Genomic DNA, 24760 nt, shown 5'->3' with positions numbered 1-24760 from the left:
ACTAGAGTGGTACGGATTGATTTCAGTGCATGTTTTATGGAATGTCGGAGTACACGGTGTTATAGGAATTAGATTGATTTTTTTTCCAGAGACTACCAGTGCTTCCATTGCTAATGTGGGAAATTCCATACAATATGTAAACAACCCGGAAACGCCAAAGTTACTACATGATTGCCCCCAAGACCTCAAGTGTAACAGTCTACACATTGCTCGTATCAGCCTCTCGGCTCCACTGGTGCAAGAACTCCTCCTTCATCCACTTCAACCGCTCCTCGGCCATCTTCCTCCCAGTCTCCGTCCTCATAGCCTGTACATATTGGCTCAAGTAGTCCTTAATCAACTTGCTGACCTTCTCAGTCGAGTCCCAACTCTCAGGTGGAAGTCGTCCGTAGAACGTGTAGAACCGAATGATACCAATCGCGCCCATTTCAGCGAGCATGTGCGCATCTTGAATCACGCGGTGAGCGGGGTACTCGTCCGAAAAGACCTTCATGAGGCTGACATCGTATAGTTGGATTTCGACTGTAACGCGTGTGGTGATGAAGGCTACTTGGCGACGGATTGGTAGCGGGCAGCCGTAAGACTTGAGGAAGTAGTCAATGACATCAAGTTGATCGCATGTTTTCTCTGCTGCTCTAAGCAATTGACTGCTCACGCTGTGTACCATGCATGAGACCCATATGATGAGGGGGTCGAGTTTGCGAGCCCACTCATGATGCTTGACTTCTTTGTCGAGGATATGAGCGGCGTTTGAGACAATGCGGCGGATGTGTCCGTAGTTTTGATTTTCCGAACCGTTTGAGAGGTCGCGTACAGCGATGTTGACGTCTGTGAACCACTGGCGATCCTCAGGCTTGATGTTCAGGAGATCCAAGTTGAGAAGTGGAATGTGTTCCTCGGATGATCCCTGGTAGTTACCGCCGTCTCCTTCCATTGGCGATGGTTCGTCATGAGGTACAGGGAGCTTTTTGGAGCGGCTTCTGCTGGGGCTAGACAAGCGGTGGGAAATGGACTCGATAAACGACTTCATGGTGACTTTGTCTCTGGGAAAAGGGATAGGGGAGATGGAATACCACGGGTATGGTTTGTGATGCGGTGGAAGAGAAGAGTTCGGAGAGGGGAAATATATGGTGGTTGGATAAGAAGCAAGTGCAAGGAGTGAAAGGTGTAGGGCTCGTTTGTAGTCTGAGCCTAGGTTGTACATGAACACTGCTGGAATGAACGCGATTCACGATGACACAATGGTTGGGGAAGTTTATGTCGTAACCATATCTTGTTATTGTTATCAAGTGAGATGTCGAAGAGAGCTTTGCGTTACTCTCACCAAGGATTTTGTTCAATCTGTTGCTAGCCAAACTTTGTGATGGAGAGAATCTCGAGCAGAGTAGGAGTAGCTCCAATGGGTCTGAATGAAGTGCTGGAGATAGTGACAGGCTGTATTGTATCCGGATCTGTAAGAACTACCCAACGTGAAGAGGAGGTTGAATCAAATCCAGGGGATATCATATGTCTGCATATAGAAAATGATTGAAGGAACGGTAGTCATAGGAGATGGACTAGTGTGAAGTGCCGGTGCATATTGATACATATTTCTTCGCAGTTATCCATTAAATAACTGTCCTGAAACGTACTATTACAGAGGCCTAAAATTCTCAATAGTGAAAGACGTCTTCATATTCCCGCGCACAAGCCCCACTTTGAAGCCGCCCATGGATCTGGGCTTATGGCCCCAGGGTTGAAGGCAGCCAAGATCACGTGCACGCTAGCAGTTAGCGTCTCCCTGCCAGTATATAAACCCACTGTCCCCCCGTCCCCTCTTGGATTCCTCATACTTACCTTCTTGCGACGCACTGAGCTCATGTATTCAGTGGTCTGACTCGTTCGCCTGCATTGCACAGCGCGGTGTGGATAAGTCACGAGCTTCCTTCGGGAATCTCGGCGGGGCAATTTTTGCTGGTCGCATCTAAGAGTGCTCTTGTCCTTTTCATTGAGTCTTCTGGCTTGACGCCAGTTGCTTGAGGAAGATGGATGTTGGTGTTGCAAACGCGTACGACGTGTGATGACGTATCGTACGTATAGCTTGGGCGAAGAACGCGTGGCAGGCTTCATGATATCTTCCGCGACCTTGATGCTGTACGCATTGGACACGTACTACGACACGCGTTGAAGCCAGAGATAGGACGTGGCGTCGGGCTTGATGGGCTTCTCCAACAGCTGGCAGCCGCCTTGTTCGTCATCGTATAGACTTTGTTCCTTCTTTCTCTAATTCCTCTTGGCCAACAGCTCGACAGCTCCAGCGCGTGAGCTTGCTATACGCGTGGAAACGCCGAGTCTTGCGACCGGGTCCTGCAAAGTCGGTCTTGTCAAAGGCCACACGCCTGCTGGATCTACGTCTTACAGCATACGACAGCGTGCATGTTCTTATGTGAATCATCTTTTGTATCTTTCCGTATTCAATCACCTGCGGCCTTGCTTACATCGCTAGCTCTCAGCGAGTCTGGCGCAGCAGCCTGACCTTCCTCCACTTCCAGATCAGCATCCTCATCCGCAGACGCATCCTCTTTCCCACTCTGTTTCGCTTCCTCCAATGCTCTGTATTTCCTCTTCGACTTCTTCGCCGCGCTTGCCTTCTTCTTACTCTTCTCTCTCGCCTTGACCTTTGTCCTAGCATCCTCTCCTAGCTCCATCTCCTCAATGCGGTCCTGCAGGATTCGTCTTGCCATCTTCCGATTAATCTCTCTCGACCGCGTATCTTGATATTTAACGACAATGCCTGTGGGGATGTGCTTGAGTTGCACGGCAGATGATGTCTTGTTGATTTTTTGACCACCGGGACCAGAGCCCTTGAGAAAGTTCTCTATCAGATCTGATTCAACGAGTACGGGCCGTGGCGGAAGAGCTTTGGAGAAGAGCGCAGGGGTACTGTGGAATGCGGCATGTTGGATACAGACGGAAGGAGATGCGCGGATGAGGGCGAGGCGGGGCATGAGCGGATGAATGTGCATTTTTCAGATCTTCTAGATTGGAGATGATGCACTAGCAGTAGCATGTCGTGGTAGCAGCATTGCCACACGGAGAAAACTTTGTTGGCCGTTGTTGACCAGCAATGCGACTTGACAAATTGTCGTGCGCGTCATGAGATGAGTGGAGAGCGGAGCAACACGCCAGACCCCTGCTCCAAATCCGCTCGGTCCCTGAACTGGTCAATCTCCCCTTCCTTCACCCACGCCGATTTCCATGCCATTCTAAATCCGCCGCGCGCCGCGCCCCAACTACTTACGCAAATCCCTCGGCCGAACCCTTTATTAAGTCGCCCTGTAACTACGATTTCCTATGGTTGACACGACATCCCTCGCGACAGGCGTCCTCTTGGCTTCGGCTTCCGCACTCCTCCTTGCAGCCATGCTGTATCCCTCGACCATGCTGCGCTGGTTCCAGCGCAAGCGATACCAATATGAAGTCACCTTCTCCCTATACATGTTGACGTCGACCGAGAAGTTCATCTTCAGTACGTTCCTCCCACATGTGTGTGTGCTTCTGGTCACCGCCAGACACCCACACCCCTTTCCCTTGCCTTTCCAGCAGAGACATGGCGTGAGAACCATGAAAGACAAAAGACATCAATTAACGTATAATTACAGACTCTGTGCTCTTCCTCCTACTCTCTCTCCTCATAATCGCTGCTTCGCTATACCTCCCCGAACATCTTTCCATCATCGCGAATCGTATCCTCTACTATGTATCTGGCAACCAACAATCGCTCGCCAATGACGCACAGAAAATGAGCGTATCACCGAATGCTCCCCTAGGAGATTTCCCGGCCGGTGGAAGGGCCTACATGGAGCCATAGAACGACGGAGGACATGCCCGCACGAATGAGAGTAGCTACACTTGTTGGGAAATAGAGGGGGTTATGGCGTTTAACAATGGAGCCTTTGGAGATACATGACAGGGTCTTTTTGAAGAGCGTAACGAGCAGCGAATACGCGTGTATGGAAGAAAACATCAAGGCAGACGGGAACCATTCATACTGCCATCCCTTCTGCGTATTAAATACCTGGCAGCCCACGACAGAGTCAAACGTCATTATTCAACATACAGAACCGGATACGAAATACCAAATATAATGTTAATACCTTTTGCTATCTTGTTCTTTTGAATAGCCATGTCAGCACGACTAACGTACACATTCCCCCCCAGTATACAAAGTTTACTTCCCCCCTCCCCCGCCCATGTACCTGTCTGCCACGTAGACTGCATACATACGAGGTACATGCCCTGTTTAGCATGGTATCGACCTCACGTGAGCGTCTCTGTATGCGTTGTGATATGCATCATGCACGCCGTGCAGAAAACAATCACATTGACCTTGCATGCACGCGTGTACGTCGAGTGGGGCGACCTGCCTTTTTTTCACCTCGGGCCTTGTTGACATGTCTCTTTTTTTTTCTCTTCTACATTCAATCTCACTGCCGAGTAGAGTAATGTATGGTGTGTAGTGGAGATATTTTCCGTAGATTGCTTGAATATATCATTGCTGTTGTATTGCTGAGTTCAAGTGAGCACAGAGATGAATATAGTGAATGAGGTAGTGGGTACATTCTCATGACGTATGTAAAGAAGATGATAAACGTGGACTAAAGCTAACGACAATGTGCATTATGCTTAAACTAACAAAGTCTTTGTTTGCAATTGGAACGCTACACAAATACCACTCAATGACACTTGCCTCCATGGCACTAAAGCCCCCCAATGTGATGTAGCGCATAAAAATCCGGATACGGACACACAAAAGACCACCCTTCATTACTCTCACATCCCAAACAGAACTCGGACGGCATTGTTCAACGCTGCAGCTGTATAATCGTTGGCCGTAATGACTGCCGGGAGATCGCAAGTGGCATTAATGTAGCCCCTTCCAGCAGCGTCATCGCTAATAAGGAGCACTGCAAAAGGGATGCCGGCTATCGAGTTGTTCTCCTTGATGTCCTTTGCTATGCCCCGAGCAAACTGCAACTGTTTCTCAAACGCTTGGGCATCATATCCGAGGACATTGGCCGTGGCACAAACGACAACTATAACTGCTCCACTTGAAGGCAGAAAGTCGGCGTGCGTTTCCGTTTTGCCGTAGTCGAGGCGGTATGGCACATGTCGTACTTTTCGTGGCAGCACCCGGCCCAGAGGCTCAAACGGATCCATATCTTTTGCCAGTGTTGTGGAAGGAGGGTGGGGGACAATTGGCGTGAAGAGAGTGATTATCTCAGCTTCATTTAGATGCCGTAATCTCTCCAGAGTTCTCTTTGAACACCGTACAAGCTTAGCGTCGCCGGTGGCCGAAGCTCCATGAAGCATCTTGGTCAGATTCGATGGGCAAGGTGTTGGAAAGGTAGTCCTTGAGCAAAATGACTTGTAAATGAACGGGGTTTCTGATCTGTGTTTATACATGACCAGAGGCCAGTGTCCTTTGGATATGATCCCAACGTAGATAATTCTCCACAAGACAAATGGATAGTGCAGTAAGAGATTTCATGAGCATTTCCTGTAAAGACCACAAAAGGCTCGTGGATCAAGCTCCAGGAAAGCACTCCAACTCGCGTATCTCACCTGCAATGTAACGAGCCTGGGTTGCCGAAAAGAAGGAAAGTTGCTGTGCCGTGAGACAACAGTAATTTTTTGAGGCTAAGGCGAGGCTCGGGAACGCTAATGCTCAATAGCGAGCTAAATGGCGCAGGCCTGGTTGCGACTAATCACGAAGGTGTGGTTACCCAATATTTTCCTTCGATACTCCAGGAACAGGTCAACAAATCCAGAAACCGAGTGGTTGATGATCACAAGGTGGGTCGTAATCGTGTTCCCGGCTCCTAGAGGCTTTAGACGGTAAAATTGATTAACTAAAAGCTACCAGATGTGCATGCCGATATTATTGAAAATGATGATCGAGGTGATACCAGATCAGATCTGAGGAGGGTAGCACAAACCTTCGGCCATGCGGGCATGGCCGGCAGATAAAGCAAATAATTTGGGACTGTGTTAGGCGGAAGGAGTGCCGAGTGGCTGGCATATTTCAGTCCATGGCCACGACCGATACGTCGCAGGCATTCTGGTGGCGCGGGTGCGTATGTGGGCAGTTACTTCAACGAACGCCTCGCCGCATGGCCATGATTGTATCGGGCAGCAGCAAGATCGTGTATCGAAGGCGAACGAGATTTGATAGGATAGCACATGCGGGGCACTGTTGCAATGTGCACGTGTATGAGGAAGTGATAGTCATGGTAGTCTTGGAGCCCTACAGTACTAGCAGAAGGGAAGATGAAAGCTGTCACTCCGGACAAACCGCCTCACCGACCGGTCTGGTGGAGGATCTGTGAACGAACGCCACTCAAGATCAGGCAGCCAGCCAACAACCGGGTCAGTAGGCCAGGCACGTATCCGCGTACGTACACCATCATCAGGGGGGCGTACAGCGCGCGGGGGTGTGTACGCTCGGAGTTGACGTTGCAGAGGGAGTGATGGAGTCGATCGCTGACGTGCAAAGCAGCCCATGACCCAGAGCCAGTCGGACCGGCCAAGTCGACGCATCTTTACCTTTTGATGCTTGCCATGTAGCACCAAATGTTCAAGGTGAATGTGGAGACAGGCGAGCGCTGCGAAGCATGTTCCAGTGACGGATAGGCCATGCGGGTGACATCTGCATGATTAATTGAACCAAGCCGGAGTAGCGTGGGCGAGCCGCAGGAGCCCCAATCGGTGAGTTGACCAGTAAGTTGAGCCATTGGCTATAGAAGGAAGGGCCGAATACGCAAACGCGATGTAGTCATAGGACAGTACTGTTTGCAAGGTGGGTGGAAGAGGTGTAGCACGCACTCTTCTGGATGGATGGCTGGCTGACGGGGAGCTGCTCGCTTGTTTGGTCGCGGTCCAAACAGGCAAGGCGCAACTTCATGTCAACAACCACGACGGCAACGCGCCCGCGCAACCGCACCGAGAATCCACAACGGCCAAACGCAGTCTTATCCGATGCATGCTGGTACTGACAGCAGCATGCCATCTGTTGCTGGTAAATCGACCTGCGACCCGCCCTATGCCAGCTACTGATGGACTCGGCAGACGAGCGGCCCACGCTGCAGGAGACGCTAAACTTATTACACCAAGGTAGGCATCACTACGCGACTGTCGACTCGGTCAGGAAGAGTGCTTACAGTGGCTTGCAGCATCTAGGACACCAGCAAAGCAACGCACCATCAAGGTCTCGAGCATAGTCGATGTCATCTGCCGTTATGCCACAGAGGGCGGCCTTGACCAGGATGCTCTTCGACATGTTGTACAGCTTATATCGGTGAAGACGTCGTTAGATCAGACAACCATTACTACCCTGACCAAGAATCTGTACCCTGCCCGTCGCATACCACGTGACGTGGTCCTCACTGTTGTCGGGGCGCTTGGTCAAGGCAAAGGAAAGCCCTCGCCTGGCACCCAAGACAGTCTGGTAAAGTGGCTGATTATAGTTCATGAGATCATCGAAGAGCAGAATGTTCTCTCGCGTCTGTATAGCGTTCTATTCGGCATGCTGGATATGATCAGCATTAGGTGAGCCACTTCAGCCAGGTTGCAACCGCATGTGTGCTAAGTTTAGCAGGACGTCCTTGTGTCATCTGCTCTCGCTCATCACTCGCAGAAAGCACGTCAAGCCATTTCGCATACAGCAACTGTCAGTGTACATTTCAAAGGCAGTGCTTTGATATGGGCTACTAACGCAACTGCAGACTGGAACTTTCACGCGGACTAGGTAATGAACCCGCGTTACAGGGACTTCTCCGCGTGTACAAGGACTACTATCCCGACATCATTCTTGGAAGTACTTCCACGAGTCGCAAATCTTTCGCTCCGGTGAGTATCCGCTGCTTGTGCCACTACAAATGCAACCTCAACTCTCCCACGCTATTTCCCCGCACCCCACCGTCGTACTGCCGAACATGAACTAACTTTGCAGCGACCGGACGACGAATGGAGAGCCAGAATTGCCGCAGTCCATGAGGCCAGCAATGCTGTGGACGATTCAGGCGGGGAGGTGCAGAACGGCTTCAAGGTGCTACGAAAGGGACTCAAGGGTAGCAAAAGCTCTGCCATCCCGGAAGTGCACACCTACCATGCGACTGAAGTAAGCTCGCAGTCTGAACCGTTTAGTAGTAGACACTAACACTTTACGATATAGAGTTCAGTGACGCTCGAGGGTATCGACAGTGTTGATGATTTTGTTGAGAAACTTGATAGGATAGAGCCACCAGGTCAGCTAGTATCGTTGCTCGCGGATCCACTTTTACAAAAGTATGTGGATTTAAATCCATCACGCATTTCGACTGCCAGGATTGGTGTATGGCTTGCCGCCTGCTTGGAGGAGCAGTTCGAGGCCCATCGCCAAGGGGCTGGAGACGACGGATATCTCGATGAGATACTCAGTGGTCTCTTGAGATATGCCCAGTACACAAAGGTAAGGGCATTTATTATATCGACTCGTGCGAAGCTGACCAATCGAAGACGTTACACTCTAGTGTATTGGCTTTCTTCCGAGAGTATCTGCCACTATGGAATGAACAGGACAACCTTGACACGATTCTAGGACTACTGTCCTATATTGACATTGAGTCATTCGAAGAGGTTCATGCGACATATCTCTCCTTTGTCGAGCGGGCCATAGCGGCTCAAGGAATCCCAGCATACCCCAAACTCATTAACTTCTATACTGCTCTCGTACAGCATCATATATCGACGGCGGTCACTGACGCTGCAAATCGTGGCAGTGAAAGCAGTCAGACGTTAAGCCGTGTGACCACGCATGTTACAACATTATTCACATCAGCTCTTGTTTCGATACCTGCAGGACTGGGCAGTGATGTCACGTCGTGCATCCTTTCCTTTTACGAATTGGTCAGCACGTCGTCGAAGCCGCGAGTGGTGCCGATACAGCTGCCACCAATGCATCTGATCTATCTTTTGACGCAGGATACCTCGGCAACGACATTTGCACGTGTCTGCGGCATTGTTGGGGCGTACAAATTGGCATTTGACAGGCATCCCAAACCGGTCAAAGCTTACTACCCTGTTGAAGCTACGGATACATTCAACTATTGTTTGCGAGACATGTACAACCTTCTCTGGGTAGCTCGGGGTCTGGTGGCTCAGGACAAGAAGTCGCAGGGGTTATTCTGTGATGCAGCACTTCGCTCCATGCTCCACTCTTATCTGAAGAAGATGGATCGTGAGTATACTATCGAAACGGCTTTTGGGCTGTCTCACAACGCATGGCTAGCAGCGCTTTCTGCAGCAGCTTGGCGTGCTATGGAACAAGACTTTGCTGATAAGAACGACCTTGATCCGAATACTATGGTGCACCACCGAGGACCCGTCAGTGAGAAGAGTCTAGAGGCACTGAAGCGCAAAGGTGGGGCGAGTGTGGATTGGGATGGTGGAAATGGGTACAAGGCGTGGGTGCTTCAATGGCTGGATGGGCGAGGCCTCGGTGGTATCAAAGAGTTGATGTTTGCTACCGTGATGAATCTGAAGGGTGCCGCATAGGTTTGCTCAAAGCATGGTATATACAAGCCATTAGAGTTCCGAGCGGCTTGTTTTGAGAGTAAGAACATTTGCAGGTGCCAATGTTTATGTATAGTTTTGTAGTATATCAATCATAGCAATAACAAGCCGGAGCTTGGAGACTGACGTCGGGACTATACAATGACATTGGATTACAATAGTACATGGATGTACCTGACGTGGACTGACTCGTACGGGCCGACCATGCTGGAGAACAGGCCATGTTTGGAAATCGGTACTTGTGTGTTTATACGAAGGTAGAAACCAACGGCAAGTTGTCGCAACCAGAGGCAGGATGGAGTCGAGGTGATGTCGTGAGGATCCGATACCCACTCGTAGCAAAATGTTTTTTTTGCTCGGAGCAGGGGTGAGAGCATAGTTGCACAGCTATGACGCGCGGGCGGCACGCGAAACACGTGCGCCCGTGGTTCCTGGGCATTGGCTGCTGGCAGGCAAAGCTCCCCGCTGGCCAGTCCCAGTCGAGTTGTATTTTATTCTTCTAATACTCTCTTACTACTGCATGCCGCGCTGCTTGGTGTGACGCGTTTCCTGCACTTCCTCACATTCAGCCTCTCGCTTAGCCATGAAGTTCGGAACGACGCTTCGCCGGAGCGTGTATGCGCCATGGAAAGACCAGTACATCGACTACGACAAGCTCAAGAAGCTGCTCAAGGACAACGAGGACGACGACTCGTGGACTGCTGACGATGAGAGCGCCTTTGTCGACGAGCTGGCCAACGTGCAGCTGGAAAAGGTGCACAACTTCATCACCGACATCTCGCAGAAGCTGCGCGACCGTACCTCGGCATGCGAGAAGAAGCTGGAGCCATTGGCCGTGGGCGTTCACGACGATGACAACACCAACGCCGGTGGTAACGGCGAGGGCGAGGGCTTGCTGGCCGAGTCCTCCAAAGATGCGCCCAAGAAGCCCGAGCTCAGTCAGGAAGAGCGCGAAAAGCTGCTAAAGCAAGCGCTGCGCGAGCTCGATAGCATCACCAAAGAGACCAAGGAGCTCGAGGCTTTTAGCCGCATTAACTTCACCGCCATCATCAAGGCCACCAAGAAGCACGACAAGCTGCGCGGCAGCTCCTACCGCCTGCGCCCCTTCATCGACGCCCGCATTGCCCGTCACCCGCTTCACACCGAGGATGCCTCGCCGCTGATCTACAGGCTGTCGGCTCTCTACTCGTTTGTTCGCCAAAGCCTCGATGGCAAGTCCAAGGAGGCCTTGTCCTTTAACGATGATAGCACCACGGGCGAGGCCTTCAACTCACACAAGTGTAAGTCTTACATGGCCAGCTGTAACGCGCCGCGCTGACAATATATAGTTTGGGTCCACATGGACAATCTCTTCGAGGTTAAGACGGTCATCCTCCGCCGCCTCCCAGTCCTTGTCTACAACCCTCAGACATCAAAGGTTGCCGAGGGTACCCAGCGCGACCCGACAATCACTTCCATCTACTTCGACAACCCAGACTTCTCACTCTACACGGACAAGGTCAATGGCAAGCCTGACGCCTCTTCGCTCCGCCTCCGCTGGTACGGCCAGCTCAACGAAAAGCCCGAGATCATGTTTGAGAAGAAGGTCATCAAGGAGGGCAATGCCGCCGAGGAAGTTCGCTTCCCCATCAAGGCCAAATATGTGCAGCCTTTCCTCGAGGACAAGTACCATATGGAGAAGAGCATCGAGAAGATGGAATACAGGCCCAACAAGGACCAGCAGAAGCTTGACCAGTTTAAGAGTGCCGTCAGCGACATCCAGAGCTTTGTTAAGGAGCAAAAGCTACAGCCCATGCTCCGCGCAAACTACACTCGCACTGCCTTCCAGATCCCGGGCGACGACCGCATCCGCATCTCGCTCGATACCAATCTTGCCCTCATCCGCGAAGACTCGCTCGACGAGAGCAGGCCATGCCGCGACCCAGAGGACTGGCACAGGCACGACATTGACGGTGCCCAGCTGGAGTACCCATTCAAGAACCTCAAGAAGGGCGAGATCCACAGGTTCCCCTATGCGCTGCTTGAGGTCAAGGTCAAGGGCTCACAAAAATACGAGTGGATCGAGGACCTGATGCACTCTCACCTCGTCAAGGAGTCGCCTCGCTTCTCCAAGTTTGTTCACGGTGTCGCCAAACTGTTCGAGGACAACGTTAACACCTTTCCCTTCTGGCTCAGCGAGGTGGACAACGACATCAGAAAGGAGCCTGAAAAGGCCTTTGACGACGAGCAAGAGAAGAAACGCAAAGCCGCCGAGGATGAGTTTGCTGTTGGCTCCCTCTTCGGTGCACGCGCAAGCCCTAGTTTCCGCCCATCTATTGCCTCGCCCGTTGGCTCACCCGCAGCTACTCGCTCTGTGCCCAAGAGTGCTAGCATGGCAGCCCACTCCCAGCCTGCCGTCCGACCCTCGCTGCCGACGATTGGTTCGCACCTTTCGCAATCGCAGCAAGACCGCAACCGTGACACGAACAATAACAACACCAACGTCCGCGTTGAAGAAGATTCGGATTCGGACGACGATGTAGTTGCTGGAGGAAAGACGCAAAGAGGTGGTCTTGCTGCTCTCTTCCCATCCTTCTCCACCTCCAAGTACGCCCGCCGACAACAGCGTAAGATTCAACTGCCGCCAGGCATCAGAGACCCCGGTGTATGGATCAAGGACCAGGGCCCGGTCAGGGTCGAGGCCAAAGTGTGGCTCGCGAACCAGCGTACCTTTATCAAGTGGCAGCATGTTAGTGTCTTGCTTGCTTCTCTGTCCCTTGGTTTGTACAATGCCGCAGGAGAAGGAAATGACATTGCACGCGCACTGGCTGTCGTGTATACGTGCGTGGCTGCCTTTACGCTAGCATGGGGCTACGGCATGTACGTGTACCGGGCTAAGTTGATCCGGGAGCGTAGCGGAAAGGACTTTGATGCGATTACGGGACCGTTGGTTGTGTGCATTGGTCTTGTAGTAGCTTTGTGCTTGAACTTTGGCTTCAAGGTACGTTGGCCTCTAGGCTAGTATTTGATGATGATGTAATGAGAAAACTAACGTGTTTGGTTCCCGCAGTATAACGCTTTGATTAAGCAAGGACACCATGACCACACTCATCACCATGCCAATGCTACCTTTGTGGATGAGCAGATGGAGCTGAGGATCTAAGTCTACTGTCACGGAGTCTTGTTCAACCCGTCTATCAATCTAATTTTGAGAAGAGAAGTTACACTCCCCGGGGAGGAAAGACTAAGATATTTTGACAGTCCTGCTTGTCATACCGCTCGTTGCACAGAGGGACTTGAGTGAAAAGGGAAGAAAGGGTAATCTCGCATTCACTCTTTTTTTTACCCTATCCAAATATCCTCGGACAAGGCAAAACAATATGATTACCTCTTACAACGTTACCTACGCTTTGACGAGATGGTATTTCAAGCACAAAAAACAGGAAATAAAAAGAAGGGAGGACGATGAAAGCATGTTGCATTCTATGGTGTTTGGGGGTTTGTTTTCTGTTTGAAGCGGTTTCGAGGAGGGAAAAAAAGGGGGAGGAACTATAGTTTGTGACACGAGTATTGTTTGTGTGCGTGTGACGACAAGGGCGATTCAGTCGTACTGTCACATGCATGGGTATGATTACTTTGCTGTTTGTACTTGTATTTGTACGTACGGGATGAGATACCGAGGGGTTATTGGGGTTGTTAATGGAAATGTCATATTTCTTTGGGAAGTTGTGGTGTTTGAAGTTTATCTGTGTGTGTGTTGCATGTGTGTTCGTCTCGTCAATTGATTGATCACTTGGAATTGATGATCAGTAGCACGGGCTTGGAAGGGTGTGTAATGGAGTGATTCGAGTGACCATGTTTTCCCTTCGCATGTTTTATCTTTCTTTTTTCAAAGGTTGCGAGTGGATGAAACAGTCCCGGAACCATCGAACCATGTGAGCACCTTGTTTTGAAAGACGATTTGTACGTCATTACTAATATTGCCATTGTCATGTTTTTCCTGTAATGCTTCAATCTTGCAAATAGACGTTGCACTACACTTGTGCCCAGGGGTACTGGGATATATTGCTACCAAGTAGCAGGTGAAGGGAAAATTCTAGCACCAGAGCTCGCTGGTACTCTACTGCGCAGGAACGGATGTTAGTTGGTGCGCAGTGCTAGCCCAGTGGTTAGTAGTGGAGCCGTTGTGGCGGGTATGGTACGGCTGGGGCTGGTTTGCAGACTACTAAGCTCGCCAAGCTTTGTTGAGGCTAGTGAAACCGAATCCTGCGTGTTTTTTTTGCATCCGGAGTATTGTTGTCGGCAGTGCTTCGGGTGCCTACATAAGTATCTGCGTGCGTGCATGTGCCTGGCTTTATTCCAGTTCGGCAGAAACAGTGTAAGTAGACGAATCAGGGACAGCTTTCGTTACAATGAGTATCCCGTAGTCGACAACGCTTTGGGAACAAACAGTCAGTGGCGCAACGGTACCCGAGATTTGATTCCAACCGTAATCCGGGGGAGTGTGACGTCTCCCATTGGGGTGATACGGCGCTCGAGTGCGAGGCGGAAAAAAAGTAGCGTAAAAGGTGCCTCACCGGACCCAGCAAGGCTTGGCACTTTGGAACCACAGACGGGATGCCGCCTAATTGTTTTGATGGTCACCGTGACGTTGCTGCCGGTGGGAAGCAGATGAAGCATGAATGTGCCTGTGTCCCGTCTTGTCATCACTTGGGATTTGATTGACGTACAGCGGTAGTGCTACTTGGAAGTCTTTGTCTGGCAGGAAGTTCTCTCCATTTCTGCAAGCAATGCCGCCATCGGTTGTGACGGCTTTAAGCGGCGGAGGTGGCAAGACAAGGGCGAAAAGAAGTGGCAGGGGTGTTGATTGTGGTCAAGGGGCGCATGAGGATGCTAACAGCCTGTCATTTTGTTGCAGACTTGGGTCCCCATCTATGGACATAGATAGCTACTCGAGATACGCAGGTGTACATAGTACTAGTTGGACAGACGGATGTAGGGGTAAAGGGATATGAGGCCACAGCGTGCCACAGTCAGGGCTGGTAAGACGGGCGGCATGTTGTGCAGCATATTTGCATGGATGATTGCTGGTTGGACAGCAGCGGAAGGCGGGCGGGCTGCTAAGGTGTGTGTGTGTGAAATGCAGCGTTGGAAGAGTGGAGTGGGTGGCCAGCATGCGGCCCAGCGATCTCCAGGCACAGACGCGCCAAGCTGCCACTCTGCCACTCGGCACTCAACCACCCACCTTTCAGGCCCGCCCGCCCGCTTCGCCCGCCCTTGCGAACTGCTCCGGCAATATCCCTTGAAACACCTTGGGCCCTTTTTTCCCTATTGCCTCGTCCAAATACCCGGCTGACATGGCGTCTTTTTGAATCGTATGTTTAATCTCTGCTGAAACCCCAAATCCATGGCCACACAGCTCTGCCTTACGGTCCCTGTGCGAACAACGAAGCCCATGGACATTTTGCCTCCATATAGGCGGTAGGGTCTAGTTTAGTTGCGGCTCTGTGCTAATCTCTACCTACCATGTATTATGACCAGCCACAATGGCTCCCCGGATCCCAGGCTGGGTGTCCACTGTTCGGCATTCATGCAGGAGACGTGTGAATGTGATTGGTGTTACGACTGCGAATGCACCTCTGCGTTAGGCATGTGGGTTAGTGCTCTGTCGCTCAAATTGGCCCCAGACCCATCTGCTAGTCTGTTTGTATTCGTACGCAGGCGGGTCTTGGGTGCGTCACTCATGTATATCACCAACCTCCTAGTGGCGCGTGTCAGGACTCTTAAGAGCGCTGGGCCCTGCAGCTCGTCTCATCTTCACTGCCCGTTTCCTCAGGCTGCAACCCCCCCTTCACTACTGCCACCTTGGGGACAAACGGACGCAGAGCCCCAAGTGAATCTGCTTGCCCGTTTGCACACTACCTTCCTGACTCAATGTCCAGCACGTGACGTTGTTGCTCTTGCCTCGCCACGACTACACTACAAACACGGCCCTCCACCTCGTCCTTGTTCGCTCATCTTTCCATTCGACACCGAGCAATCCCATTCTTTTCCAGCTAACTTAGCCCGTCTGCAAAAAAAGGATAGCTCGGCGAGGCTATCCACGCCCTACCTATGAAGACCCACTCCACCCTCGCCATTGCGGCCTTGACCACACTGGCTGCCGCCTCCCCAGTACTGCCCTCTCGTACTGAACACATCCATCTTGAGCGCCGCCAAGCCAACGGCACTACTTCAGCTCCCTGCGCCAAGGTCTCCAGCTATGTTTATGGCGACGGCAATTCCCCTTCCAAACAGCAGGTCCCTGCCCAGCTGGCCTGGGATTGCCTAAACGATATTCCCTTTAATGCATCCTCGGCAAAGCGACTCATCGAGGGCATTCGGCCATATATCGATTGGCAGAGTACTCTCGATGTACTCAAGAACCCACCCGCCGAGTACGTCGAGAAAATCCAGCCTCCGGTCGACATCATTGGGGGACTCGACCAGATCGATGCCGATATTGACGCTGGCAACTTCAAGAACGAGTACGACTTTGGCTGGACTCTCTACAAACTCATCCAGTCTGCCCATGACGGCCACTTTGCCTACGTCCCTGATTCAGTTGGCTCCCTCTTCACCTGGGGCCGACCGATTCCCCTAGTTTCTGTTTCCGAGGATGGAGATCAACTACCTGCAGTCTTTGCCTTCCCCGATGTCCTTGGTATGCAGTTTAAGAACATATCCTATACGCCTTCCCCCGTTGTCGAGATTGATGGCAGGGATGCAACAGAGTTCCTGGAGGAATTCAGTCAGCACGGCCAGCTCCAGGATCGTGATGCACTCTACAATAATTTATTCTATGAGCTTGCCCAAGTCAGTCTCAGCGCCATGGGCAGCGGTACTGGTACCTTCACTGGAGGTGGTCGTGGACGATGGGTCTATCCTGGAGCCACCACAACCCTTACCTTTGCCAACGGGTCTAGTTACACAATGGAAAACTACGCTCGCCCGCTCATTCCACTCCGCAACATCGTTACAGGCCAGGATCTAGCCGACAAGTGGCTCACCTTTGGTTCTACGGATAGCCCACCCAAGGAAAATTTGGGTGCTGATACTGCTGTTGTCCAGGCAGCTGGCAACAATGCGCCAGGTTATCCTACCCCTATCGCAGCTGGTCCAATGAGACTCATCAACGGGTTCTACATCAACGCTCCTGGATACGAGGATGTTGCAGTGCTTCAAGTGCCTAACTTTGTCGGCTCTAACAGCGCTGAAATTCCATTCCAGCAATTGACACAGAACTTCATTCCCAAAGCTCTTGCAGACGGGAAAACGAAGCTGGTGATCGACCTCCAGGCCAACGGTGGTGGCACAGTTTTGCAGGGTTACGACATGTTCAAGCAATTATTTCCCAATATCGAGCCACTCAGCAACAATCGTCTCCGTGCACACGAAGCCGTAGATCTCATCGGCAAGGCCACTAGTACTTTTGCCTCCAAGTTTCCAAGGGAATATGGCAACAACAGGACCATTACCTCTGCCCAGAGTTCCTATTTTGACTACCATACTGATGTCAAGGTGGATGGTACGCCTTTCTCGTCTTGGGACGAGAAGATGGGACCCCACGAGGTCAACGGCGCGCTATACACCACAGAATCACGATGGAATCTCTCTGACGTTTTTACTCCCTATTCGTCAGGTGGTATTTACGTGAGCGGGTATGGTCCTCTTGCCAATGTCACTGGACCACCCAAATTTGCTCCCGAGAACATCGTTCTTCTAACAGACGGTTACTGCGCGTCAACTTGCACCATTTTCAGTGAACTCATGACGCAACAGGCGGGCGTTACAACCATTGCTATGGGCGGTCGTAGCAACAAGAACCCCATGCAGGCCATTGGAGGTACCAAGGGCGTCAACAATTACCAATTCGGCTTCATCCAGCAGACTGCACAGTATGCCATCACTTTTGATCCTTCACTGAACAGCTCCATTCTGCGAGAAGACTACTACCGCGACCTCGTCTATTCGCGTAGTGCAGGCTCAGGTGTGAACTCCCGAGACGGACTTCGTGTGAATGACACCTCTGGTGTGGCCTTGCAATTTATTTACGAGGAGGCCGACTGTCGCCTTTACTATACTCCTGAGATGACTGTTGACATCACTGCTGTATGGCGCGCAGCGGCCGATGCGAAGTGGGGCGATAAGCAGTGTGTAGCTGGGGGCAACTACAGTGACGAGAAACGTGATGTTTCAAAGGTCACGACCAAGTTGAGTCCGCCAAAGGGACTTGTCCGAATTGCAGCAGCAGAGGCTGTTAACCATGTGCAAGCATTCGAGAACAGTTTTACGCTGGAGACCGAATGTAAACTCAATGCTGATGGTTTCATGGCACCGTAGGCTTGGATATCCTGCTCAGGCGTCAGCGTGTACTTTTTTGGATACGGATTAATTCCCAAAAAGGTGTGAATTATGGCGCATCATGATAGGCGTCCCTAGTCGTAATTTGTAGTGTTCACGAACATCCTATAGCTGTAAATATATTTCTTAGTAGGCACTGCGGTGCAATGGATACCCTACGATCTCTATGAAAACTCCCTTGGAATGTGATTTTACTTGATGTCACGACCTGTTGATACCTGTTTGTCTGGGTCTTGGCGTTGGGCATTCAGGTTTACAACAACGCAACACATGCATAGTCTTGGTATGAGCATATCTTAGTGGTGGTCAGCAACTTGGGTTGTTGCGGCAATCTTTACGAGGCTGTAGTACCAGGGCACAATCATTGCGGTGGTCAGCATGCGAAACAACCGAACCTGACGAAGCCATGCACCTGTTAATGCAAGATAAACGTCATTTGCCTGGCCACAACATCTCGGCAGCCCTAGACCTCGACAAAGGCTTCGCGAACCACGGCACGTCTTCCAATAGCGGCCAAGGCGATGGAAAATTCGCCCCTCTGGAGTCCTGGGCCCCTGCGTCTTGCCGCTATAGTGTTGGTCCGTGCAAGGATCACTACCCGAGATTACCCGACCTAAAAATGGCGGACCCTGACCGTGGCCGCTCGCGAAAAGGAGAGGCCTAAGAACCTGGGAAACTTGAGCTAGAAAAGGTATCTGGACACTTGTACATCCCCACAGTGGATTTTTTCAAGTGTTGAATCAATGCCTGCCGACTGCCCATGGAGGTGATTCCGTCAAAGTGTATCCGCTTGCTAGTTGCTACTACGGCAACGCTTCTGTGGTGCCGCAATCACTTGAAACTCTAGGATACCAAAAAGACGGTGACAAGAGTTGCATTGTGCGAGCCAATTGCCGAAGCAGCACAGTCAAAAAGACAAAGGACCAGATTGTGCGTGAAACGTCTATCAGAAGTACTTTTTCCCCAGTCCGCAAATCCGAGGTGTAGATGTGGAAGTGCTCGGGACAGCGGGTGTGGGAACTAGCACGTGATTGGCCTAGCGCGGCTTAGCGCAGCTGGCAGAATTTGTCGCAGCTTTCGCTACAAATACACCTGTCTTCCCTTAACGCAGCGCCAGCCTCTGCAACCTTACCTTCTTCACCCAATCTCCCCTCCAAACGTCGTCAAGATGTCGGGTAAACAGCAAGACAAGAGCTTCATGGGCATGCCCGTATGTACACCCATTTCCCGCGAGCCCTCACCCGCAGCCCACAATGCCACTGGTCCGCGCACTCAACTCAATGGCACATCAATTGCATCGATACGATTTCTCGTAGCGAGCCGACGATCCGTTGAGATGAGATTGGCATCGTTATAGATGCTCGTGCTGGCTGGTGGGGTTGGCGGTGGTTGCCCTCCCTCCTATCTGTAACATGTGCTAACGACATAATCAGGGTTTCGTGGTGGACTTCTTGAGTACGTCTCATCGGCATTGATAACTTCATCGGCGTGGATGCCATTGACATTCCAACTCCATGTTGATGCTATCAATGAACTTTTACGCTTGTACCAGAAACTAACAGCTTATCAGTGGGTGGTGTCTCCGCCGCCGTCTCGAAGACTGCTGCTGCCCCCATCGAGCGTGTCAAGCTCCTCATCCAGAACCAGGTACGCTTCAACTCAACAAACTCCGCATAACAATCGCTCATACCCCGCAGGATGAGATGCTCAAGTCCGGTCGTCTCGACCGCAAGTACGGTGGTATCGTCGAGTGCTTCAGCCGTACCGCCAAGAACGAGGGTGTCCTCTCCCTCTGGCGTGGTAACACTGCCAACGTCATCCGTTACTTCCCTACCCAGGCGCTCAACTTCGCTTTCCGCGACACCTACAAGTCCATGTTCGCCTACAAGAAGGAGCGTGACGGTTACGCCAAGTGGATGGCCGGTAACTTGGCCTCCGGTGGTGTAAGTTTGGACAACGATCCAAGGGTCTATTCACATGCTAATAACACTAGGCTGCCGGTGCCACTTCCCTCCTCTTCGTCTACTCCCTCGACTACGCCCGTACCCGTCTCGCCAACGACGCCAAGTCGGCCAAGAAGGGTGGTGAGCGTCAGTTCAACGGTCTTGTAGACGTCTACAAGAAGACCCTCGCTTCCGATGGTATTGCTGGTCTCTACCGTGGTTTCATGCCCTCCGTTGCTGGTATCGTCGTCTACCGTGGTCTGTACTTCGGTATGTACGACTCGATCAAGCCTGTCCTCCTCACCGGTAACCTCGAGGGTAACTTCTTGGCCTCTTTCGCTCTTGGTTGGGCCGTCACCACTGGTGCCGGTATCGCCTCTTACCCTCTCGACACCATCCGTCGTCGTATGATGATGACCTCTGGTGAGGCCGTCAAGTACAAGGGTACCATGGATGCCGCCCGCCAGATTGTCGCCGCTGAGGGTGTCACCTCCCTCTTCAAGGGTGCTGGTGCCAACATCCTCCGTGGTGTTGCTGGTGCCGGTGTCCTGTCCATCTACGACCAGGCCCAGCTCCTCCTCTTCGGCAAGAAGTTCAAGGGTGGATCCGGTTAAGCGCCTCTCTTCCCTCCTCGATACCCCAAACCTGCGTTTATGTGGCGGAAACAGCTAATTGCGACGTGAGAGATGGGGATGAGGTGTCCGTGTTGGAGCAATTAGACGTCCAATGGGCCGACGATTGCTCTTGCTGACGCAAAGCACGACCCCGGAGTGGTAACACACTCTTGTACTTTACAACATTCACACGTCATATCCGGCTTGCATTGCTTTGTCTGTTTTTGACTGTACTTCCTCTTTTCATCGCTCGGTGCAATGGGGAAAATAGTGGTCAATAGAAAGTCATGGGTTTCTTTGTACAAAACTTGTGCCTCTTGCGATGTGATGTCTGAATGGATACTGGGTTGACTATGAGTTTGGTATTTCACTAACACTATCCATGATGACCATCTCGGTTAGAAGCCACCGCCATTTTTGTTGTTGATGGCCTTCCATACATTCTCCTCGCCCTTCTTTAGCGCTTCTCCTGCCTTGCTCAACAACTGCCAGGCTTGTGCTCCCACGCCCTCGCCTTGTCCTCCATCACCTTGGCCCGCTCCGCTCGGCGCACCAATGCCGCCTCCAACAGTGTAGGGGGCGTTGTCTGGTGCTTGGACATAGCCTGGAGGATGCTCCAAACTCGTTCTTGTAGGCTGTGGTACCGCATTCCCAGAGTCTTGTGTTTGAAAGGGCGAAGCCGCAGGACCAAAATTCAGCGTCGTTGGGCCAGGCTTGCTAGCCGTAGACAAGGTAGGATTCGTCGTAGTCACTGTTGACCGGCCTGCCAGCATCGAGTCCGAAGGCGGCGGGCGGCTAAACTGGGGAGGCGGACCGACTTGTCGTGTTTCTGTTGTCACTACTGTTGCTGTAGGACCCGGCTGTGGGGGCGCTGGTGTCCCATTGGTGTTGTACCCGTCGCTGCTTATTGGCGCTGTGGGGGCGGCAGGGCGGGCGCCGGGCTGTGGTGCGGGAGGCGACGACGACGATTGTGTAGTTGTTGCGGGAACATAGGCGGGCGTGGTACGGGTAGGAGGTGGGCTGGTTGTGGGGTTGTTCGAGGACGCAGTCTCGGGCGTTATGGCGTCTGCTTTTGCGGCCGTAATTGGCGCAATGGGTGAGTTCTTGTGAATTGGGATTGGGGGCATTGTGGAAAGATGTGTTGCCCGGTAGCTTCACGGCTTTGTGAGTCACTTTGCTTGTGGTTTTGGAGTCTTGTCTCGTTGTTGGATCAGGGATAGTAACATAGAGCGAACAAATCTAGCACTCGTAGTCGCGATTTGTCGTTCTTGAGAATGTCTTAAATTATGGACACGGTGTGAAAAAGGGTTGTTGCTGCCTTGAACTATGCATCTTTCAGGTGAACCCTAGAGAGCTTTAGGTGGAGGTTACTGCTTTGGGCGATGATGTCACAGCAACACGTGACGCGAACCATTGTTCTTCGGTTTGTGGGACTAGTGTATGTGTAAGTATGTCTACATTGATGTATGTGATGTCGAGCCTTGTTTTATTGATTCCAATACGTTCCTCGGCCAAGTGGTTACCGAAGTACAGGAGTCCAATGAATTTTCGGCTCTTCGCACGAATAGCGGAGAGCCTAGTTTTCCCGTCGATCCAGAGGACAAGAAAAGCCTGCGCGAGTTTTGACGCACCACTCTTTTACCGTTATTATTTTATGAAGCATGCCGACCAGTATGACAAATCGACATGCAGTATTTTCCAAATGCTCAGATTGTACACTCTTCCAATGAGCAAATGGAACAGGTGTTCGGCGTCTTCGAAACATATTAGCAGGGGGTCCGTAAAGGCCTCTTCGTATTCATTTCACTCTTCTCGCTCCCCTTGCCTTATCTGACAGTGATCGTCTTAGGCTCCGAAGCACCTTATCGTACCAGCTAGATGTTGCGCAGGGCTCCACGTGATCCACATCAATGCGACTGTTTATGGGCAGCATCTCACTACCTAGCTCACGCCTTTGATATTGCAGCAATAGTTCATTTTGAAATTGTTCAAGGGTGCTAATTTTGCAGCGATTCGGTAGTAACACGACTTGTGTTGCTGTGGGTAGTGATTGGCAATGATGCTGTGTTGACGGAATAGGTTTTTCCGTAATTCATCTCAAATGTTGGGCGTGGGGAGACTGGCTGGTTACTTACTAGTAGACAGGTGCATGATGGATGCTGCATGACTCGTGGCCTGACTGGAGCTGTGGTCTACATGTTTCCCCCTCGTATACTTACTCGCTTCTGGAAGGATCTCAGATTAAATTTCACCGTGGAAGATCGCATAGCCACATGTTTTTACTGTCGGTTGCAAGGATTCAAAGACTGCTTTTTGTAACGGCCTTTATTATCATGTCATGTGTCTGTTTCCATCGCTACCTACATCAATTAGGAGCTACTGAGTGTTGCATTCTCCCATAGCGAAAATTATCAACTTGTATCGACATTTGATGGGAAATTTCAAACAAGGATCCTTTTAATCTCGCTCACTGGGGAAGCGGAGATATTCGTACACTCTTGGGTTAGTTGTGCTACTTGAAACATTCCGCCTAAGCGCCGAGGAAAACGTCAACACCTGTCGTAGCTTGCCCCCTCTCCATACCCTGGTAAAGAAGGGGCAATTATCCGGAGCTAAAAGTAGTAGCTTGAGCCTTTTTGGACTACTTCACGAGAAGCCATTGGTGCAATATAGCCTAGGATTAGATGCTTGGGAAGCTTGGATCCATAGAAGCTTTACCAAGCCTGGGGAAGTACTAGGTAAAATAGATGAGGAGTTGGGTTGATATGTCTTGTATAAAGGTCCGACGTGAATTCCCCACAGATCTGCAAAGACACAGCTGTTCCACTCTCATCCACAGGAATAGATTCAGTGCTTCGGCTTTTCTATCCACTTCATATCAATTTTCAGCAATAAATTGCTACTACAATGAAGTTTTCAGTCTTATCACTTGGCCTCATGGCCGTTTCTACTCTGGCAGCACCCTCGGGTTTTGTCAAGCGCCAAGCGTCTCTAGAGGATGTTGCAACCACTGGTTTTGCTACCACAAATGGAGGCACATCGGGAGGCAAGGGAGGCAAGGTCGTCAAAGTCGCCACTCTTGCTGACCTCGAGGCTGCTGTCAAGGGCGATGCGGCGGCTATTGTTGTCATCACTGGACCCATCTCTGGAAATGGAGAGAATGTCCACATTGGTAGCAACAAATCAGTCATTGGCAAGGACTCGTCCGTTGTCCTCACTGATTTCACACTCACAGCCAAAGACGTCAAGAACGTTATTATCCGTAATGTTGTCGTCCGAAAGGTTGTACATGGCGACGCCATTGCGATTCAGAAGGCCCAGAACGTCTGGGTTGATCATGTCGAAGTGTCATCGGACAGGTCCCACGACAAGGATTACTACGACGGCCTAATCGACATCACACACGCAGCCGACTTTGTTACCGTCTCTAATAGCTACCTACACGACCACTGGAAGTGCTCGCTCGTGGGACACTCTGACAAGAACGGTGCCGAAGACAAGGGCCACCTCACGGTCACGTACAACAACAACTACTGGCGCAACATCAACTCGCGCACCCCATCTATCCGCTTTGGTACCGGCCATATCTACAACAACTATTACGAAGACGTCAACGACGGCATCAACGTGCGCCAAGGCGCACAGGTCCTTGTCCAGAACAACGTCTGGGTCAACCCCATGAAGGCGCTGTACACTATCGACGATGGCTTCGCGGTCGCCTCTGGCAATGACTTTGGTAACAGCAGCAACACTGCGCCTTTGGGTACGTTGACAAAGGCGCCATATGCGGTCCCCCAGCTTCTTGATGCCAAGGATGTCAAGGCTGCTGTTGTTGGTGTTGCTGGTGCGACACTCCAGTTTTGAGCATGTTTGGGCCTGTGATTGATGATTGAAATGGGGATTCTCTTCAAATGTATATTTTGGGACTTGTCTTTGTACATGGGGATGCTGCGCCTGTAGGTGCAGTGCCTGGACTGAACTCAATGCGACTTATTATATTGTTGTCCTACTTTCCTTTTTCTCTCTTCTTCTTCCTGATGTGAGGGACTAAATGATAATGCGTGCAAATCTGTGCGAATGAGACTTTTTGCTATAACAGGTCCTCAAAAATGCCGCTTGTAAAACATGCACTGTAAGAGACAAATGGCAACAAGCACTCGGACACGGACGTTGTCAGAGAAGGGAAGGAGCCTAAGACGAGGAAGAAGAGCCATTTGTATCAGACTGTGT

The 24760-nt window shown here is 51.3% G+C and overlaps 11 protein-coding genes across 11 annotated transcripts; 7 read left to right on the top strand and 4 right to left on the bottom strand.

Moving 5' to 3' along the window:
- Positions 1 to 571: 571 nt before the first annotated feature.
- Positions 572 to 898, bottom strand: COCCADRAFT_49114 (uncharacterized protein; the record flags this gene model as incomplete). Its single annotated transcript, XM_007711212.1, has 1 exon — positions 572 to 898. A coding segment is annotated over one exon (327 nt), but the record flags the coding sequence as incomplete, so codon positions are not given.
- A 1339-nt stretch (positions 899 to 2237) lies between these two features.
- Positions 2238 to 2429, top strand: COCCADRAFT_88648 (uncharacterized protein; the record flags this gene model as incomplete). Its single annotated transcript, XM_007711211.1, has 1 exon — positions 2238 to 2429. A coding segment is annotated over one exon (192 nt), but the record flags the coding sequence as incomplete, so codon positions are not given.
- Positions 2430 to 2453: 24 nt separating this feature from the next.
- Positions 2454 to 2987, bottom strand: COCCADRAFT_88567 (uncharacterized protein; the record flags this gene model as incomplete). Its single annotated transcript, XM_007711210.1, has 1 exon — positions 2454 to 2987. The coding sequence occupies one exon, from the start codon at positions 2985 to 2987 to the stop codon at positions 2454 to 2456; it is 534 nt and encodes a 177-aa protein (XP_007709400.1).
- A 346-nt stretch (positions 2988 to 3333) lies between these two features.
- COCCADRAFT_88580 (uncharacterized protein) lies at positions 3334 to 3850 on the top strand (the record flags this gene model as incomplete). Its single annotated transcript, XM_007711209.1, has 2 exons — positions 3334 to 3508; positions 3642 to 3850. 2 exons carry the CDS (start codon positions 3334 to 3336, stop codon positions 3848 to 3850), a joined length of 384 nt encoding a protein of 127 aa, XP_007709399.1.
- A 962-nt stretch (positions 3851 to 4812) lies between these two features.
- On the bottom strand, positions 4813 to 5352 carry COCCADRAFT_88674 (uncharacterized protein; the record flags this gene model as incomplete). Its single annotated transcript, XM_007711208.1, has 1 exon — positions 4813 to 5352. One exon carries the CDS (start codon positions 5350 to 5352, stop codon positions 4813 to 4815), a length of 540 nt encoding a protein of 179 aa, XP_007709398.1.
- A 263-nt stretch (positions 5353 to 5615) lies between these two features.
- On the top strand, positions 5616 to 5865 carry COCCADRAFT_88547 (uncharacterized protein; the record flags this gene model as incomplete). The annotated part of the gene is made up of 2 exons (XM_007711207.1): positions 5616 to 5665; positions 5715 to 5865. Coding segments are annotated over 2 exons (201 nt in total), but the record flags the coding sequence as incomplete, so codon positions are not given.
- A 1176-nt stretch (positions 5866 to 7041) lies between these two features.
- On the top strand, positions 7042 to 12733 carry COCCADRAFT_34278 (uncharacterized protein; the record flags this gene model as incomplete). Its single annotated transcript, XM_007711190.1, has 10 exons — positions 7042 to 7057; positions 7212 to 7587; positions 7637 to 7708; positions 7764 to 7887; positions 7991 to 8158; positions 8213 to 8488; positions 8536 to 9520; positions 10161 to 10871; positions 10920 to 12571; positions 12641 to 12733. 10 exons carry the CDS (start codon positions 7042 to 7044, stop codon positions 12731 to 12733), a joined length of 4473 nt encoding a protein of 1490 aa, XP_007709380.1.
- Positions 12734 to 15684: 2951 nt separating this feature from the next.
- On the top strand, positions 15685 to 17952 carry COCCADRAFT_34277 (uncharacterized protein; the record flags this gene model as incomplete). The annotated part of the gene is made up of 1 exon (XM_007711189.1): positions 15685 to 17952. The coding sequence occupies one exon, from the start codon at positions 15685 to 15687 to the stop codon at positions 17950 to 17952; it is 2268 nt and encodes a 755-aa protein (XP_007709379.1).
- Positions 17953 to 19141: 1189 nt separating this feature from the next.
- COCCADRAFT_23866 (uncharacterized protein) lies at positions 19142 to 20530 on the top strand (the record flags this gene model as incomplete). The annotated part of the gene is made up of 5 exons (XM_007711178.1): positions 19142 to 19183; positions 19407 to 19428; positions 19544 to 19620; positions 19671 to 19916; positions 19967 to 20530. 5 exons carry the CDS (start codon positions 19142 to 19144, stop codon positions 20528 to 20530), a joined length of 951 nt encoding a protein of 316 aa, XP_007709368.1.
- Positions 20531 to 20928: 398 nt separating this feature from the next.
- COCCADRAFT_34275 (uncharacterized protein) lies at positions 20929 to 21657 on the bottom strand (the record flags this gene model as incomplete). Its single annotated transcript, XM_007711188.1, has 1 exon — positions 20929 to 21657. The coding sequence occupies one exon, from the start codon at positions 21655 to 21657 to the stop codon at positions 20929 to 20931; it is 729 nt and encodes a 242-aa protein (XP_007709378.1).
- A 1780-nt stretch (positions 21658 to 23437) lies between these two features.
- On the top strand, positions 23438 to 24394 carry COCCADRAFT_2578 (polysaccharide lyase family 1 protein; the record flags this gene model as incomplete). Its single annotated transcript, XM_007711160.1, has 1 exon — positions 23438 to 24394. The coding sequence occupies one exon, from the start codon at positions 23438 to 23440 to the stop codon at positions 24392 to 24394; it is 957 nt and encodes a 318-aa protein (XP_007709350.1).
- Positions 24395 to 24760: the final 366 nt, after the last annotated feature.

The sequence above is a fragment of the Bipolaris zeicola genome, assembly GCF_000523435.1.
Source record: "Bipolaris zeicola 26-R-13 unplaced genomic scaffold scaffold_26, whole genome shotgun sequence".
NCBI classification, from domain to species: Eukaryota; Fungi; Ascomycota; class Dothideomycetes; order Pleosporales; family Pleosporaceae; genus Bipolaris; species Bipolaris zeicola.
This window is presented reverse-complemented; position numbering and strand designations above follow the sequence as displayed.